Below are 16,826 nucleotides of genomic sequence, written 5' to 3' on the forward strand. Positions count from 1 at the left end.
AATTATATTTGCTAATCACGACGACACTTATTTTTTTTATATAATGACAAATAATATTACATTGTATATTCAATTATGTTCATAAGGTACACAATTTAAAAATCACAAAAACTCTAATGAAATCGTCTTATGAATCAAATTTCGTGAGACGGATATTCGACCCGACTTAACTCATAAAAAATTATCATTTTTTGTATGTTAAAAAATATTAATTTTAATAATAATTATGAATCAAGTCAACTATCTATAGATAAAAATATGTGAAACTATCTAATAAGAAACATACTATTTAAAAATTATAACAATGTCGAAATATATGATATAATTGTTGACAATGTCGAATTATATGATATAATTGTAGAATGATTTTTTTAAAAATATAATCAAAATAAAATTTGTAAAAAAGATTATTAGTTTTATATAATATAATAATAAAATGAGCCTCAAAAATGGATTTTTTATTTTATTTATTCCTCACCCTTGAATTTGCCAAAGCCAGGGAAAATTCCCCCCGATCTTTCTTTCCCTCCCACGCGCACAAAAACCCAGCACCGCCACTACACGGCACCGTCTGCTTTCCTCACTCTCTCTCTTCTCTCTACAGTTCTTCTGTTTCTCTCTCCAACCCATCATCGGATCTGCACTTTCTTCCACAGCTCTGCAAACACGCACTCGCCAAACCCCATTTGCACTCAACCTCACGCTTTTTTCGTACGGGAGCGGGGGGGTGGGGTGCGAGAACCGGTGGTCGGCCCGATCCGTTAGGGAATGTGATTCGGGCTGTCGCTTTTCAATGGGAGAAGGTAAACCATGAGCAAATCTTGGGAAGAAGGAGATGATGATGAGTGCTTCCACGACTCATTCGATCGCCTCGTTTCTTCCTCCAACACTTCCTGTTCCTGCTCGCCTTACTCTTCCGAGCCCGAGGAAGAGTATGATCAGTACCCTGATTACAGCTCAGAAGATCACAATGCCGTTCAATCCGGCCCCGTTCCAAGATTCCCTGTGGGCGTGTGCGAAAACTATGACCTTTGGACCTCCCAACCCTTGTCGGTGGAGGAGCGCCGGTTACACCTCCTCCGCCAGATGGGTCTCAGTCGGAACTCCTCTCTCCTGCGCCACCGCCCCTCACAAACTGTCTTACTTTCACCCGATCACTTGAACCCTGGTGACGAATCTCCGAGTTTTAGTGGTGATATTTCCAATACCCTTGATTCTTCTCGGAATTACGTTATTAGCGGTGATCCTAGTAGTAGAGTATCTGTTACTGGAATTGTGCGATCTAAGTCAGATGCCAACTGCGATTCAGGTCAAAATTTGGAAGCTCGGTGCGATAATTCCGTTGGCAATGACTCTGCTGGTGGGATTGATGCTACTGTAAATAATGGTAATCAGAGTAGTGGCTGTGAATCACCGGTGAACATTTCCAGTTCTCCAGGTAAACTGCCTAAAAAGATTGATGTGGATGGGACACGATACGGGAGTTTGAATAGTCCAATGCCTGCTTCTAAGAACGAGTTGTATGAGACTTTGGAGTGTGATGACGAAAGTGGAGTCTGTATGATAAAGAACCTGGATAATGGGAAGGAGTTTGTGGTGAACGAGTTGAGGGAGGATGGGATGTGGGAAAAAATCGAGGAAGTGGGAACTGGGAGGCAATTCACCATGGAGGAGTTCTCCTCTGAGATGTCGGTTGGGACTTCACCCATTGTCCAGGAGTTGATGAGGAGGCAGAATGTGGAGGAGAGGAACAAGGAAGGTTCGGATTCTAAGACTGATGGTAGCTGTGGGAGTGAATCTAAGATGAAGAGAAGAGGAAGTTGGTTGAGGAATATCAAGAATATGGCTAGTTCTGTTGCAGGGATTAAGGATAGGCGGAGCAGTGATGAGAGGGAGACTTCTTCTGAGAAGGGTGGAAGGAGATCAAGCTCCGCCACTGATGATAGCCAAGATGTCTCCTTTCGTGGGCCGGAAAGAGTTCGTGTCAGGCAGTATGGTAAGACAGTTAAAGAGCTTACGGCAATGTATAAGAGCCAGGAGATACAGGCGCACAATGGATCAATTTGGACAATTAAGTTTAGTTTGGATGGTTGGTATTTGGCTAGTGCTGGTGAGGACCGTGTGGTTCATGTGTGGCAGGTCGTGGAAACGGAGAAGAAGGGAGATTACATGTTTGATAAATTTGAAGATGGGAATTTCAATCTACTGTTTCTAGCTAATGGTTCTCCAGAGCCCTCTTCAATGTCACCGATTATAGATAGTCACTCGGAGAAGAAGAAAAGAGGGAGGTCATCTGTAAGTAGAAAATCATTGAGTGTTGAGCAAGTGTTGGTACCAGAGACCCTTTTCTCTCTTTCAGATAAGCCCATCTGTACGTTTCAAGGACATTCAGATGATGTTCTTGATCTCTCATGGTCCAAATCTCATGTAAGACCATTCTTCCTTCTGTGACTGATCGAATTCTACGATTATAATTCTGTGACACCAAATGTGCAGTGTACATCTTTTACTATTACTCTTGATTGCTGCTTGTAGCGGAAGAGAGTAGTTTCTCATGTTTCCTTTTCAATTCCTTTTGTGGTTGGGATACCCTCTGAGATAGTGATCCCTATATTTTATCTTAGTCACATATGTGACGCAGCAAGGTCAGAGAGCAGCATATATCCGAACAGTTCTCCATATAAGTGACAAGCTAATAAAATTCATGTTATTTGATAAATTCTTCGAGTTATAAATAAAAAGGATGCATGTTGGTCATTTTTTTTAACTTCTATTCATGTCAGAGCTACTTCTCTCAATGGTTCAAAGCGACTTGAGAGTCAAATTTTTAACCCTGTAAACATCTAATGACCCAATATTTGTTTTCCAGTGAAATGTTGGAACTTGCGAGGTCTTTTGTTCTACATGTTTAAGGACTTGGAAATTATACTTAGGTTACTTTACTGCAGTTCTAACCTATATTGTTGTAAATGTTTTTAAGAAGTATTTCGGTCACAATCTCGAGTTTTTCATTCTTGTAATCTTTTACCAATCTATGTTGCCATGTACAGATTTATCATCTGCATTTGATTTATTTTAGCAATTAAGACATTAAATTAACATATGTCAAACCATTCTCTCTTGTCTCAGCAAATACTATCATCTTCAATGGACAAAACAGTGCGGCTATGGGATTTGTCAACCAAGCGTTGCTTAAAGATCTTTTCACACAGCGACTATGGTAATTTTTTATATTCGTGTTACCATCTTGCTCGAACTTCTTTATCCACTTTGGAGACGGAACTGCCTTTAGAGTTCCTTTTTAGTTGTGATTGTGGGACTTCTTGAATCAATATACCACTGTAAATCTGAATGAAGGCGAAGGACAAAGGCAGAAATAGGCAAACAGAGAGGACTGTCAAAAGTGGACTTGGTGTTAATTGATTACCTTAAAAGATGTTACGGTAGTCTTCGTAAGCATACAAAGGGATCTCATGGCCATGCGTGATTTTAGTCTACCCTCTACATGGAATTTTTGTTGAACCATTGAGTAAAACTTGTTAGAAACAAGCCTTGCTGTCATAATCTGATACATGGTTGTACTAGACTGGGCAATGGAAAGGATGCACATGAGAAAGTATAGCAATTTATGTATGGGCAATGGAAACGATGCACATGAGAAAGTATAGCAATTTATGTATAATTAACAATAAAGATATGTTCAAGTGGTTGATTGTATATGATGAGATTAAAATTAAATCAGTAAGAGAGCGTGGATATGGCTAACAATGTGGATAAGGGAAGGAAGCTGCTCTTGGGTGGTTGAGAGTCTAGTTGCTTGACTATTGATTTAGTGTAATCGACCAGTTTGTTCATGGGTTGTTTGGTCAATGCATATGAAAGTTGTCTGTTCTCTCGTATTAGTTTTCGATATCTGAGTTCAAGCACTTTCTTTTAATTAAAAGAGTTAAAATATTGTTAATCTGCTGACAAATCTTCTGGATTTAACAGTGACCTGCATCCAGTTCAATCCTGTCGATGATAGATATTTCATCAGTGGATCCCTGGATGCTAAGGTGCGCATATGGAGCATCCCTGATCGCCAAGTTGTTGATTGGAGTGATTTGCATGAAATGGTTACTGCAGCTTGCTATACACCAGATGGACAGGTCTTGCATATATTATATTTATTACTGTAGTTTTAATTGTTTCATTTTTTTTAGTGCATAATATGGAGAGATCCATATGATTTTGCACATACTCAATTTGTTTCTGTAAAATAAATTTATAAATTATTGTAGGGGGCTCTAGTTGGCTCATACAAGGGTAGCTGCCACATATACAACACATCTGGTAAGATACAGTAAATTAGTTGCATAAAAGCTGAGACAAACTTCTCTTGATTAGTTTTTTATTCATGTTACATTCTGTGTCCAGAAAATAAATTGCAACCAAAAAACCAGATAAACTTGCAGAATAAGAAGAAGAAATCCCATCAGAAGAAAATAACCGGTTTCCAGGTAAACTTTGCCATTAGTAAATAGTAACTGCAGAAAAACACACACTCAACTATGTATCCACTGTCCACTTATTCATGGAAATGAGAGAGGGGAGTGCCGGTTGCTCTTCTAATTTTTTTTCAAATTGTTGAAGCATCTCTGCCTTGGAAAGCTTTTGTTTTTTTTAAAATTATTTTGAGCAACTTGATTCTGATTTCATATATTTTGTAGTTTTCACCTGGAAGTACATCTGAAGTGCTTGTCACATCTGCCGATTCAAGAATTCGAGTCGTAGATGGTGTTGATCTTGTTCACAAGTTCAAAGGTACGACGGTGTCTCTTAGCAATCCTTCAAGTTCATGAAGACTGTGATTTTGATCTATTACATTCTTGATGGTATCGCTTTAAAGTACTTGCCAAAGTTTTACTTCTTTCTTATTTCCCAGTGTCTGCCAGTGCACTTTTTCGACTGGTAATTTTCATAATCATCCCTCACTTTTCCTCCAATCCTCAAATTCTTCCTACATTTATATTTCTTCAATTTAATCCTTCTATTAAATTTATGTGGTGTTTAAAATGAAACAATAAAACTCAATTCAGTTGAGAGGAAACAATATAAAACTGGAATATTATTAATGTTGAATGGATTAATGTTTACGAGCGAATGCAACTAAATATAAAAATCATAATTTGAAAAATAAAATAATCTTAAAATAGAAAATAAATCATGTGGAAAATATTATACTTGTGCTGCATCAAGCTCTTCCTCCTCTAGAAAAAAAAAATCGTCCTTGAGTTTTAATTGTTGGAAGAAAACTACTAGTCCGGTTAAAAGTAGTCAAAGATATCAAAGATGTTCAAAATATTGGAGATATTCATGTAATTTGGAAGACCAATCTTCATGAGAACTCTAAGACTGACCTATTTTCTTGTGCTTGAGCTTGTTATAAATGCCAACTGGAAATATGTTTTACACAAATGCATGTCATTATGATATGACGTGCGATTTTTTAATTGTCTAATTATGGGAACACATGTAATTTAGTCTCTGAAATTCGAGTTTTGACTTACTATTTTGATTTATATGAATAGTACACAATTACTAAAAAATTGTGAAAATTGTCGTGTTAATTCTATTAATTTTAACACCAAATTTAAAGAATATCCGAAAGTGTGTATTTCCTTCTCAAATTCAAGAAAAATTATAGTGACATGGATGGATTTGAATTTTGATGGTTGAAAGAAAATACAGGGATGAATATGAATTTTAACCCTTTTAACCAAATGCTTATTTTGCAATTTTTGTGAAAAGTAGTAATTCATATGAGTTTAATACAATTAACTTGTAGAAGGCGGCATTTGGCGTGATTGATAGAACGGATTGATACAAATAACCTTCATCTCATGTTTGGTTTTAGGCCCGAATTTAATACCTCAGGCCTCAGCCTGTGTAATTTACTGTATCTCTGCATCACACTCGTATCTTCAAGTGGTGATAATTTATCATAACCTTGATAAGAATCATAAATTCCCCATTACACACTCAAATACTCAAATAAAGATAATAATAATAATACAGATTTTGACATTATTAAATTGCGGTAGTCGGCTATGGAAGCTAACCACTTCTATCGGATGGAGATTCAAAAGTTTTAAAACCTTGTAATGATGGTGATGCATCAACTCGGTGGAGCTTGAGTTGAAGGTTTGGAGGATGAAGTTGTAGATGACGGGAAAAGTTGTGAGATGAAAATTGGTTGAGAGGATTCACTTGTTACTGTTATTACGTGGGTTGAAGGAGTCATGGAGTCCCTAAGTGACGTGCAAGTTGTAGAAGATCGACCCAGCCAAATCGTATCCTAATGTTAAATTATCAGAAAAATTAATATGGCATGCATGACACCTATTTGGAATTTGTTAAATCAGAAGATTTGATCATTATCCTGTTAGTATTACATCTATTGTTAGATCTTTTTTGTGTGATACAAATTTTTATTTTTGCTTTATCGATATTTTTGTATCGGGTTACTGATTTTTTGTTCTGCGTGTCTTTGCAAACCAAAGATTTTTAGTGTTTTTTTAATATTACTGAAATTCATTTTCTAGTTAGTATGCATTGATTAACACTTGAAAGTTGAAATGATTACTTCAATTAGATGATGCATGTGCTTTTTAATGTGCATACTATTTAATACAAGGGTATTTTATCAATTCATCATGATAAATAAACCATTGCAAAAGTTACTAGAAGTTTCACTTTGAAAAGTCAACAAATAAATGGATGACGTTAAAGTTTGATTCGGGGGCGACTTCTATCAATTTTTCTTTGTTTCGCCCTCATGATGAGGGTTAGCATTTGCCTTATCATTTGATCTTTAACATCGTAGACCTAATCGAAACATTTGCTTTGGTTTAAATTACATAATTTTTTTTATCGCCAATAAATTAATACTCTCTGACAGGTTTCCGCAACACACACAGTCAAATCTCAGCCTCCCTTGCATCTAATGGGAAATATGTCATCTCAGCGAGTGAAGATTCGTTTGTTTATGTTTGGAGGCATGAAGTTGAATCACAACCAAACAGAAGTAAAGGTGTTTCCATTACCCAATCTTATGAGCTTTTCCATTGTCTAGATGTATCTGTGGCAATCCCTTGGCCTAGCATGTCGGATCAATCTGAGGTTCAACATGGTTGTTCTGGGGGGCAAAATGGTATGGTTGATCGATTTGAGGAAGATGTAACAGCCAATCATCTGAGTACACCTGCTGAAGAAGCTAATGGTAGTGAGAGCTCGCCATTAGCATCTGATCGAAGTAGTAGCCCATTTAATGGAACTCCATCTTGTGCTACAAATAATCACCTTTTTGATAGAATCTCAAGAACATGGTCCGAGGAGAAACTTTTCACAGCTACTAAGTACCATAGTCCTCGTGTTAGTGTTGACTACTCCAATGGGTTTTGCCAAAACAGGTCAGCCGTGGGTATGGTGATAGTAACTGCAGGTCTTAGAGGAGAGATCAGGATTTTTCAGAATTTCGGGTTGCCAGTTCGAATATAGGGTTATTTTCTATGCTGCACCATGTGATGTATATTGACGTGTTTATTGATCAGTGTCGGATTTCATAGTTCTACGTAAATTCCGAATGGTTTATCATTGTCAAACGAATGATTCAACAATGTCAATACCCGTGGTGTATACCAGCTGGTGTAGCTTAGAACTATGCCAAAATTAGGCAGCAATGGATTCAAAAGGCAGTGATTAGGTGAAGTGCCTAATGGATTCGTAATGACTACATTTCCTAAACTGTACAGATTCTGTGAGAAGGTAATGTTAGAGCATCTTGTTGGCTGCGAGGAGCAAAGAAGATGTTGAAAGATTTATAAACTTTTTTGTTTCTGTTATTCGAGCAAGTGTAGAGTGAAGAATGTCGTAATATATACAAAATTCGTTAAAGTTCATTCAATTTTATAATGGTAATTTGTATACATATTGTTGGAGGTAAGGCTGAAAGAAAGTGGAATATCTGCTATTAAAGATATGGGCAGTTTCATCGCCTATTTATTCGTGTATCCGTGATTTGAAATTTTCGGAAGTAAAAAGAAGTATATTATTTATGGTTTGTGACATCTCTTTGTTTTTTTTCCCATGACATGGTCGTTTCGATATTTTGCAATATTTAGTCTTGTATCTTCTACACCATCAACCAGACTTGGTTTGCTCTCCGAGGAAACTATGACCGCTTGGCTATGGTAAAAAGGCAAATGTTTCTTTAGATTCGTGGTCTTGCAAGTATCTTGACTTAATTTTGATTCTGGCAAGAGTGATTATGATTTATGCTCTTCTACAAAGTGCTGTTTCTATGGCCAGTCTCTTTTTTGTTATTTTATTTTGTTTTACTTTTTGCTTAGTTCGAAGCTATATATGATTGTTGTTCTGAAGTTCTGAGATGTGAAAAAATTTGTTGCTATAGGCCATGGAAACTATACTGGATCGTGTCCATATTGTTGGAGAAATGACATTGAAAATAGGGATTTTGAGTTATGCTTCCATAGATGTAAAAAATATTCTTGACTTTCAAAGAACTGTAAACAGTTCTCTGTGCGTCCCAGAATGAAGCCATAATCCTTAACAAAACATCATCCCGTTATCTACATTTCCATATCCCAGCCCATAACGACACGTTGGGGAATGTACCCAACAACCCCCACATTAGCTCTTTCTTGGCTGTATAAGAAAAATGTAATAAAAATACCACGAGGGAAATCTCAACCACAGAATCTGATTGGTTTTCACGGTCCAATTGGCATATACATCCACAAAATATTATCTTATCCTTGTCCGGTACAACAGTAGATCTTTGTCAAAAATCATCCAAAATCCTCACTATATATACTGCTATCAGTTGCACTACACAGAAACTCAAAAAGTATCAAGTGTTTCTTGGATTTTCAGCAACCAAGAAAGTAAAATCCACCGCCATCACTCGCTTGATACTCAATGGCTCTACAGGCAGCTGCTTTTGTTCCCTCTGCTTTCACCATTCATAAGGAGGTATGTGGATAAATTATCATAATTTTCTGGATTCAGTTGCCTTTGTTCTTGGCTAAGCTTTTATGCTTCCACTGCAGGGAAAAATCAGTGCAAGTTTGAAGGAATCTAGCCTGTTTGGAGTCTCATTCGCAGACCATGTCAAAGCTGAATATAGCTCTTCTGCCAAGGTAAACACTAACCGCCATTTAATGTCTCATTCTTCAACAACTGTTCATAGATTCCGACAGTTGGATTTTATTAATGCAGAGAGAATTTGGGTCAAGAAAGCTATCCGCATTGGGAGTTGAGGCAGTTGCCACAACCACCCCAACTGTCACCCCCTCCACACCCCAAGGGAAGAAAACTTTAAGAAAGGGCACCGTGGTTATCACTGGAGCCTCCTCCGGTTTAGGCCTTGCCACGGCAAAATCTTTGGCCGAGAGTGGGAAATGGGACGTTGTTATGGCTTGCAGGGACTTCCTCAAGTCCGAGAAAGCAGCTAAATCCGTTGGAATGGCCAAGGAAAACTACACCATCATGCATTTGGACCTCTCATCCCTCGAGAGTGTGAGGCAATTTGTTGAGAACTTCAAGCGTTCCGGCCGACCCCTGGATGTCCTCGTTTGCAATGCTGCTGTCTATCAACCAACAGCCAGTGAGTCATCATTCACGGCCGACGGATTCGAGCTCAGTGTCGGCACAAATCATCTTGGTCACTTTCTTCTTTCAAGATTGCTTCTTGATGAGATGAAGAAATCCGACTACCCTTCAAAGAGACTCATAATTGTTGGCTCCATCACAGGTACAGTAATTACAGAACCACCCCTTATCATTTTCATCTAATCAATGTATTAAACTTAAATTCAAAATTATATATGTTCAGGTAACACAAACACATTGGCTGGAAATGTGCCTCCCAAGGCCAATCTTGGGGACCTGAGGGGCCTGCAGGGTGGTTTGACTGGCCTCAACACCTCTGCCATGATAGACGGAGGGCGCTTCGACGGTGCAAAAGCATACAAGGACAGCAAGGTCTGCAACATGCTCACAATGCAAGAGTTTCACCGCCGTTACCACGAGGAAACCGGCATCGTATTCGCTTCCCTATACCCCGGATGCATAGCCACCACAGGGCTATTCAGAGAGCACATTCCTTTGTTCAGACTCCTTTTCCCTCCATTCCAGAAGTACATCACCAAGGGATTCGTCTCAGAGGAGGAATCTGGCAAGAGGCTTGCACAGGTACTAAAACAAAACATTTCACAATTCTTGTGTATATATAACATGTGCAACCTTATGCAAATTGTTTCTGAATTATGTATATATTATACAGGTTGTTAGTGATCCTAGCTTGACAAAGTCGGGTGTGTACTGGAGCTGGAACAAGGACTCGGCATCCTTCGAGAACCAGTTGTCTCAAGAAGCCAGTGACAGCGACAAAGCCAGAAAAGTGTGGGAGATCAGCGAGAAACTTGTTGGTTTGGCTTAGGAGAGTGTACTCTTTGATTGTTATCTTTTCCACATGCATGGGTTTTGGATTGAGGAACTTGGAATTGTTCAAACCAGGAAAAAATGTAGAACTCATGTTAGAATCAATAAAATTACTTCATCCTTTCTTTTTCTTTTCCAATTCGAAGACAAAGTTTGGTTGAAATAATACAATGACGAAGAATGTATAAACAATAAATATGAATAACATGATTTATCACTTCTCTTCTCTGTACAACTTGATCCAAATATATGATGAAACAAGAAATATAATCAATTATTTATCGCACCAAACGGTGTTAAATAGATGCTGGAAACACCGCATAACCAATAGGCAATACCCAGAAAAATGATTATATCTTATTTGGAATGGGTGTAAGCCAAATGAGTCTTCCATCTTTATTTATGTTTAAGAATCGAGTCGATTCTTTGTTTGATTTTTAAAAGATGTTATTCATATTCCTCATTCAATTCTCGTTCAAAATATACCTACAAATAAAATAAACAATATACAACTATTTTAATTTCGTTAACATAAATAACAAGACACTTTACCCAAAAAATGCTATTTATAATAATATAATTCGCGGATACAAGAATTTTTGTAATGCAATATATAACAAATTCAACAAAATTCTCTGTAAACCTCGAAATATATGTGATAATATTGGTTTTATTGTTTAGAACAGATTGAATAAACACTACATACAATTTATTTATTTAAAAATAATTTTTTCGGGTTGACAACTGAATTATATATTCTCGATTGTCAATGTCAGTTGAATGACAAATAAGTGCGGAAAAAAGCCAAATTGACATATTAGAACAAATAAGATAATGGCTTAGCTGTGTATACTGAAAGGTAAGCTGAAAGTGGAAAGTACACTGGTTTATTTCTAGATGTTTGTAGAACTCAAGCTCATATGTCACCCTTTCTTCTTTTTGGAAGTACACTAAAAGACTTTGGATAATACAAATAATTTGCAAAATCCCAATTCGGTTTGGACTTGAACACTGTCAAACTGAAACTCCTAGTACACCTTAGCTGAATGAATAACAGTATACAGACCGCTATCAAATACAACGAATTATAATATTTTTATATCCTAACACTTAATGATCCTTAGTGATCAGATACAATTCTTTGTAAAATGTGTTCTGACTGATTGATTAGTTCATATACTTGAAAGCTTGAATGTTTGAATTTTTGCAAAAGTCGTAGAGCTTTTCTAAACTGAAATTTTTTTTCTGTTTATAGACTTTGAATCCAACGGTCTTGAGTTTCAAAAATGATCCGTTCCAAAAAGAAAATGTGCATTGACTTGTCTTTTGTCCACATCAACATTCTCTCACAGTCGTACATTATTGCGGTCAATTTTGTACGGAAAAAATTATCCAAATATCAATTTAATTTTTCTAGACGTAAACTGATGTCCTTGAGATTGTATGAAGGTTTCCTTGACTGATAGATTGATAAGAGATACTTCAGTTTGGGTTCGAGTCAGTTCTGTTCGATTAGTCTCGTTTATGTAAATCAGTTTAGCTTATGGGCGTAGTCAGTTCTGTTCGGTTTGAAGTTCAGTTTAACTGAAATCGGTTTTTTCTTTAGTTATTTGTTAACACCAAAACATAAAATTTCTGCTCCAACAATTTATCCCTTTTTGGTGTTTGACAAAATTAAGCAATACATCCAATTTAAACAAAAATAACTTCTAATAAACTGAATTTCTGAAACTGATAAAATGAAATTCCAATAATTTCTATTAAATTTGATAAACAATATCAATTATCTATTGTTTTTTTTCTTCATTCTTTTTATCAGATTTCTTTGTAGTAGATTCAGCTTTAGACTTTTCTTTCCCCTTTTTGTCAACACCAGGAACAACCATATATTTCTTCAAAATGAGCAAAACCGAAGTCGTATTGGCTGACATAGTGTCGAACTTAACTGAAAGTTGAGTATCAACTGAATCAATATTTGAATTTAAATTTTCATGAACTAAATCTATCTTCTGAGAGGGAGCATCACGGAGCTTGATAGTAGTGACGTTGAAGCACAGTTTTTCTAGTGGAGTCTAGTTGGATGAACTGGGAGTGGTAATCTTTGGATAGATTTTTGAGATCCTCGACCACTTTGTAGAAGTTTTCAGTATCAATATCTGTCAGTTTCTGACCTATCTTGACTTTTGACAGAAGATTGCTCACACAGTCAGATTTGAGATGATGTTTTCCATTGGAAGATCATCTCTTATTTCCAATTCTGGTGATTCAACAATGATATGTGCTTTGGGATCGAGAAAGATGATCAACTGGATGCTTGTTCCAGCAACATCAACAAGCTCAACTCTTTCAACGATTTTAGTTTCAGTTTCCTGAATTACCAATTGGTTCGCTGCTACAACTGACTCTTCAACTATTTGAGGGTTCGGAGCCAATTGGTTCCTCATAGATGTAGACATGAAAAATGTTTCAGGAAATTCAACTGAAGGAATTTGAACTTCGACTGACTTTACCACTTCAGTTACATCCGCATTCTGTCCCTTAGTTTCCATTTCTTCGAAACTTCAATTTTGGGCAAACCAGTGACCACATCATTCTTGCTCAGATTTGCAATGGCTCTGAAATTTAAATTATTTAACATCTTGTGCTACGACCAGTTCCTTGGTAAGTTAGAAGCAATGAAGCATAGTGGTTAACTAGGTTGAGTAGTCCAACCGATTTTGTATGTGTTTCCAAACCTGTCACCTGTCATTATAATGCATCTAGAAGCATCTTTGATAGTACTGACATGCTTATTAAACTCGACTGAATATCCATGATCACACAAATGACTTATGCTAATTAAAGTATATTTAAGATTTTCAACAAGTAATATGTTTTCAATGATAATGTTACTATGAATAAGATTACTCTTACCCACAGTTCTACCTTGAAAAACATATCCAAAAATAATCATACGTCCAGTAAACAGAATCATTTTATATAGCAGTTTAGCTTCACAAGTCATGTGCCTTAAACATCCACTGTCCAATTACCAAACTAACTACTTGATCAGTTCAGTTCATGTGCCCTGCAATCACAAATGAAGAATAACTCTTGGTACCCATAACTACTTGAGTCCAAATGGGATTAGTCATTTTGGAATCCAAACTTGGATCAGTTTAACTGACTGATCACTTGTTGTGTACCAAATAGATTGTGCATATTCATGTGTGTGGTGTGTTCTGTGTGCAGTAGAAACCATATGTTGTTTACTTTTTCAACTTCATTGGTCAGCCTATACTTTTCTGAACAGGCTTGCTGTTAAAGTATCAGTTCTTGCCCTTCATCGAGTTATGCCTAGCTAAATTAGTTTGGTTAGGCTTCCAATTTGGCTTAGCATTGGAATTCTCAGACATGTAACCAACACCAAACTTTCTATCTTTACTCATATTTTCTAACAGGCTTTGCAATTTGACGGATGTATTCTTGATGTTCATATACCAAACTGGATCTAACAAAATGAATGTATTTCTCTTTGCACACGTCCATTTTCGGTCGAGGACTTGTATCATAAATGCTTTCATTGTTGTTGAAATCGAGACCAATTTTGTCCCCAGTAGGCTTCTACAGCTTTTGCATTTCAGTTAGGGTAACTGTTCCAGAAAGAAATTAGTTCAGTTAGCTTCATATTATCAGATTTTAACCTCTGATTCTCATACCGTATTATCTCATTCTCAGTTTTCAATTTAACAATATCTACCTTCAGACCATGGTTCGCCAGAACGGCCGCGACGCGGTCGGAACGCCTGTTCCGGAACGAGAACGGTCACTGACATTCCAAAGTTCCAGGGAAAATCTGTAATTCCTTTGTAGCGCTGTTCTTTGATGTTATAGCGGCGCTTTAACGGTGGAACGGAACGGTAGGGGTCGGAACAGAAAATATGAAGTTTCAACTTTCACATGGACATGGGTTTTGTTTTTGTTGATGGAGGAAGAAGATGATTGAAGTGGTGAGTTGGAAAGAAAAGTGTGACATGATCCTTGTAACGACCCATTACAGGCCCAGTGGACGGTCCATACGGCCCACTGCCCCGATCGACCCAAGGCTATCCCAATCTTGGGCTCCCTCAAGGGGCCTTTTCCCTCACGGGCTTTCCATAGGCGTCGTACGGGTTACTCATAGAACTCTCCAGCCCATGCATTGGAGCTTGTGCCTTCCCAGACTCGAACCTGAGATCACATGGATATATAGATACTCAGCACAAGTCTGGTACCAATTGAGCTCCGTACGACGTCTATGGAAAGCCCGTGAGGGAAAAGGCCCCTTGAGGGAGCCCAAGATCGGGATACCCTTGGGTCGATCGGGGCAGTGGGCCGTATGGGCGGTCCACTGGGCCTGTAATGGGTCGTTACAATCAAAGGCGCCTTTTATTGTAACGACCCATTACAGGCCCAATGGACTGCCCATACAGCCCACTGCCCCGATCGACCCAAGACTATCCCGATCTTGGGCTCCCTCAAAGGGGCCTTTTCCCTCACAGGCTTTCCATTGGCGTCGTACGGGTTACTCATAGGATCTCCCCCTCCCTACCAAGGGGTTTCTTTCGCCTCCCCAAGACTCGATCCCATGACCTGTAGGATAAGTACATTGATATCAAGAATCCTGGTACACCAGACTTGTGCTGAGTATCTATATATCCATGTGATCTCAGGTTCGAGTCTGGGAAGGCACAAGCTCCAGTGCATGGGCTGGAGAGTTCTATGAGTAACCCGTAAGACGCCTATGGAAAGCCCGTGAGGGAAAAGGCCCCTTGAGAGAGCCTAAGATCGGGATAGCCTTGGGTCGATCGGGGCAGTGGGCCGTATGGGCGGTCCACTGGGCCTGTAATGGGTCGTTACAATCCTGATTACACTATATAAAAAAAAGACCAAAAAATCATCCGATTCAGAAGCAAATTTGTGATGTAAATAATAAACACATGGAGCCAAAAAATATAATATAAAATAAAGAATGTTTTCAATTTATAAAACAAAAAATATGCGTAATCGTACAATAATTGTGTTGTGTGAGTTGTATGAACAATGTGTTTTTTTTCCATTCTTCTCTCTTATTCAAGTTTCTTTCGGTATCTGCTTCAAAAAAAAAAAAGTTTCTTTTAGTATAACATAAAATTTTAAAAATCTTCTCATTTATTGCCTCTTGCCAAGTTGCTGCTGCATCATTTTATTTGCGCATAGTTTTTTCATTTCGATTTGCAAGTTAATCATCGACAAATTTTAACAATGGTGATGTTTTTTTTATTCTTCTCTGTTTTTTTTCTCTACTTGTTTGTCAATCTTGTTGAAGATATATACACGATGCGTGCAAAGGCACTAGTTAAAATTATAATTAAAGATTAAAATTAAAAATATCCCTGCCACTTGTTCCAATAATTAAATTGATCGAGGTGGGTAGTTCTTGTTTTCTTGATAAGTCACTATCTATCTATTTATTTATTTATTTATTTTTTGAGAAAAAGCAACTATGCACTATCTCAACTTTTGGTAAAGAAAAAATTTTTGGTAAAGAATAAACGAATAATTCAAAAAAAATCAATCTAAACTTTTTGTGTGGATGAAATAAAAATTGCGATTGAGTAGTGCTCGAGTCTCCGATCGACTCCATATACATAATTTGATCTTGATTCCTCTTTTTGGCTGAAAAATTAAATCTACTTCTGATCATCCAGTTAATTTTTCTAGTTCAGTACTAGTATTGAATCATTTTGTGTTTCCTTTAATTATTTTTCCACTGAAATATTTATTAAAGTTAATTTGTATTTTTTAACAGCTAATTATATAAAATTGAATGTATTTTGTTAATATAATCAAGAAATATGAAGCTATATTGATACTCGAAAGTTAGAAATCGTGGTCGAGGTTGTGTCCCAAATCTCTCTCTTGATTTTGTAGAATGGATCCAAAACTCGATATTGGTTTGGAGTTCGGTCACATCATAGGTGATAATTGTAAGACAATAATATGTAAATTTTGTGGAAAAACCATAAACGGAGGAATTACGAGATTCAAAGAACATATTGTACATGTTAGTGGAAATGTCCAAGCATGTTATAAAGCTCCCAAAGAAATATCATCGATGGTCCGATAACATCTTTAAGATTCAAAGACAAAAAGAAATATATTGAAAAAGAAAAAATAAATTGTCTTAGATTCATTTCAACAAAGCATTCATGGATTGGAAAGCGAGAGTAGTGGTGAAGACGCTTCAGAAGATATTGAAACTCAAGAATTGCGAAAAGCTATGAAAGAAAACCGTAAAACCAGAGCTTTCGAGGAGGAGATGC

General features: G+C 37.2%; 2 protein-coding genes across 2 annotated transcripts; both read left to right on the plus strand.

Annotated features, from left to right (window-relative positions):
• Nucleotides 1-483: 483 nt before the first annotated feature.
• Nucleotides 484-8,101, plus strand: LOC140980440 (2-deoxy-glucose resistant protein 2-like). Its single transcript, XM_073446248.1, has 7 exons — nucleotides 484-2,427; nucleotides 3,130-3,220; nucleotides 3,991-4,148; nucleotides 4,281-4,332; nucleotides 4,417-4,499; nucleotides 4,710-4,803; nucleotides 6,941-8,101. The coding sequence occupies exons 1-7, from the start codon at nucleotides 811-813 to the stop codon at nucleotides 7,537-7,539; spliced, it is 2,694 nt and encodes an 897-aa protein (XP_073302349.1). The 5' UTR covers nucleotides 484-810; the 3' UTR covers nucleotides 7,540-8,101.
• A 734-nt stretch (nucleotides 8,102-8,835) lies between these two features.
• Nucleotides 8,836-10,638, plus strand: LOC140980441 (protochlorophyllide reductase-like). The gene is made up of 5 exons (XM_073446250.1): nucleotides 8,836-9,033; nucleotides 9,111-9,200; nucleotides 9,280-9,814; nucleotides 9,896-10,254; nucleotides 10,346-10,638. Exons 1-5 carry the CDS (start codon nucleotides 8,980-8,982, stop codon nucleotides 10,499-10,501), a joined length of 1,194 nt encoding a protein of 397 aa, XP_073302351.1. The 5' UTR covers nucleotides 8,836-8,979; the 3' UTR covers nucleotides 10,502-10,638.
• Nucleotides 10,639-16,826: the final 6,188 nt, after the last annotated feature.

The sequence above is a fragment of the Primulina huaijiensis genome, chromosome 7 (genome assembly GCF_012295235.1).
Source record: "Primulina huaijiensis isolate GDHJ02 chromosome 7, ASM1229523v2, whole genome shotgun sequence".
NCBI classification, from domain to species: domain Eukaryota; kingdom Viridiplantae; phylum Streptophyta; class Magnoliopsida; order Lamiales; family Gesneriaceae; genus Primulina; species Primulina huaijiensis.

Bases quoted from the DNA above. Each gene is read 5' to 3' on its own strand.
- LOC140980440 (XM_073446248.1), top strand. From the start codon at position 811: ATGAGCAAATCTTGGGAAGAAGGAGATGATGATGAGTGCTTCCACGAC. The intron at 4,149-4,280 runs GTCTTGCATATA...AAATTATTGTAG, and splicing joins GCTATACACCAGATGGACAG to GGGGCTCTAGTTGGCTCATA. The intron at 4,500-4,709 runs GTAAACTTTGCC...TATATTTTGTAG, and splicing joins AGAAAATAACCGGTTTCCAG to TTTTCACCTGGAAGTACATC.
- LOC140980441 (XM_073446250.1), top strand. From the start codon at position 8,980: ATGGCTCTACAGGCAGCTGCTTTTGTTCCCTCTGCTTTCACCATTCAT. The intron at 9,201-9,279 runs GTAAACACTAAC...TTATTAATGCAG, and splicing joins AATATAGCTCTTCTGCCAAG to AGAGAATTTGGGTCAAGAAA. The intron at 10,255-10,345 runs GTACTAAAACAA...TATATTATACAG, and splicing joins CTGGCAAGAGGCTTGCACAG to GTTGTTAGTGATCCTAGCTT.